We start from the raw sequence: 2,419 nt of genomic DNA on the forward strand, positions 1-2,419 counted from the left end.
CTCTCACTATCTCTCTCTCTCTCTCTCTCACTATCTCTCTCTCTCTCTCTCACTATCTCTCTCTCTCTCTCTCCCTCTCACTATCTCTCTCTCTCTCTCTCACTATCTCTCTCTCTCTCTCTCTATCCAGGTCCACAGACCTGTCCTGATGATTGACTTATGGTCCTGAAGTCCTTTCTCATCTGCTTTCTCTTTTCAGGCTCCTTCCTGGCTTAGATTTGGAGAAATTCCGGATCTATCTGGATATCTGGCTCATGATTAACTGTTGAGATTAATTTTTCTTGACGCCCTGCAATGGTGGGTCACTTAAACTTGCAAGACATGAACGAGAACTTTGAGATGAAATGTAAGAAGCGGGAGTGTTTTCTGGGCAGTCCTGACTCTGGGCTCCCTCCCAGCCCCAGTCCACTTTTCTTTGCCCTTTCTCCAAGGATTCCTGAGGACAAAGGAAACCCAACAGCTTCGAGAGTCAGTGCAGCACCAGCTGCAAGGAGCCGAGAGGGCAAACTGGTAGGAACAAAGTTTAACTGCGAGGTGATGGAGGAAGAAATGGGGAGAAGGAACCAGAGAGAATGGAGGGGGTTTTCAATTCTAGGCTTTTTGCTGTTTGTTCAAGATGTTTGGTGTTTAACAGATATTCCTCTAATTCCAATCTCAACATCCCAACTTTTATCACTCCACAATTGGTGACCTTACCTGCAGCTGCCTGGGCCCTAAACCCCTTGGAATTCTCTCCAAAAATCCTTGACCACACTGTCCTCCTTTCAGATTCTCCTTGACACTCCTGACCATCAACTGCATCTCTCAGCCCCTGCCTGGGGATTGGTGGCAAATGTTGTTTGAGAATATTTCTGTGAAGCATCCTGGGGAATTTTACTCTATTAAGGGGACTATATAAATGCAGGTAGTCATTGTTGGGGTGTTTGGTGTTTAACATGTTGCTGGATTTAATGATGCTTATGAAGCTATGTATATAACATTTCCTAAATTATTAACAATAGTGAATAGGACAGTAACAGTCACTGGGACACATCCCAAATGAAAGTTGATGCATTTTGGTTGGAAGAACAAAAAAAAGACAATATAAAGAAACTGGGGCAGGTTTAAAGGAGGGAGGGTGGGGAATGCTTCCAAATAAATAAATAAATCACAGGGACACGGCAGGCAGTTTCAAAAGGCAATTTCAAAAAAAAATCTAGATTTCTATTGGAGGAATGGAACAATAAACAAGGGACAAATAAAATGTTTGCAAATTTCAGGTGAGCTCTCAGCTGGGTGTTCGGTTTAGGGGTGGGGACTTTGGAGAGGGCCTGAAGGGAGATTTCCCAGGATGGGAGCAGGGATGAGGGAGTTGAGTGAATGTGGGGAGACATTGGGATTGTTCTCCTCAGAGTGGAGAAGGGAATGGGCAAGTTTAATTGAGGTTTTCCCACATCAGGAAGGGTTTGATGGAATAAATCAGGTGAAATTATCTGCAGCAGTAACAAAGGGTCAATGATCACAGAGACACAGATTGTCAAAGGAAGATGCAGATTTGTTCTTTTTACAAAGTGAATTGTGATCTGGAATGTGGTGCCTGAAGGAAGCAGATCCAACTGAAGGGTCTAGGCCCGAAACGTCAGCCTCTCTGCTCCTATGATGCTGCTTGGCCTGCTGTGTTCATCCAGCCCTGCACCTTGTTGTCTCATAATTTCCAAACAGTCTGGGACAGATGCTGGTAATGGAGTGGGAAGGGCAGGTGGTGTGTGATCAGACAGACTGTTTCCACATCTGACCTGAACATAACCAAGCTCCTGTACTGGATCACTCTCTGATGCTGTAACTCACAGACACACAATTGTTCTACACAGATTTATTGGCTATTAAACATGGGAGCTGTCTCATTAGCCATTTATATGACAATAAGATCCTTCAGAAGTGAATGCCATTTAAATGCAAAAGTTTGTAAATATTGCTGGTGGCTAAGAAAGGGAGATTATCATGTTTCATCCACCCTGTTAACGGCGATGTGTCAGTGCTGCTGCACTAAGGATGTGTTCGATTATACACTGCAATAAAACCCTCTTTGTTACACACCTCCCAAACATTCCATGCCAACAAATCCATGCTAGAATTTCTTGGCTAGAGTCCCGCCTGTAAATACTTGCCCAGTACAAACCCTGATTTCCTTTCTCATGTTCATGGGGGTTTCTGAGCCTTACTGAGAGTAATGGTGTGTTAGATACCAGTGAAACTGTGACCCATATCATTTTCAAATCAAAACAGGAACTGCACCTCAATTCAAAATGAGTCAAAACACTGCACAACTCCTGGCTGCAAGTGGGAAAGGACAGTAAAAGGTAACCAGTCATTCGGAGCTGGCTATACCGCAGGGATAGACTGGTTATACCGCAGGGATAGGGCTGGTTATACCGCAGGG

General features: G+C 44.2%; 1 protein-coding gene across 3 annotated transcripts in view; it reads left to right on the forward strand.

Annotated features, from left to right (window-relative positions):
• Positions 1–2,419, forward strand: part of rflna (refilin A) — a 13,276-nt gene that overhangs the window by 1,118 nt on the left and 9,739 nt on the right. For all 3 annotated transcript variants that reach the window (XM_048611405.1, XM_048611404.1, XM_048611406.1), the window contains exon 2: positions 200–510. In XM_048611405.1, coding sequence (XP_048467362.1) covers positions 295–510 — 216 coding nt within the window. In that variant the 5' untranslated portion in view covers positions 200–294. The remainder of the gene's footprint in view (positions 1–199; positions 511–2,419) is intronic.

Source organism: Rhincodon typus, chromosome 24 (genome assembly GCF_021869965.1).
Source record: "Rhincodon typus isolate 14 chromosome 24, sRhiTyp1.1, whole genome shotgun sequence".
In the NCBI taxonomy this organism is placed as follows: Eukaryota; Metazoa; Chordata; class Chondrichthyes; order Orectolobiformes; family Rhincodontidae; genus Rhincodon; species Rhincodon typus.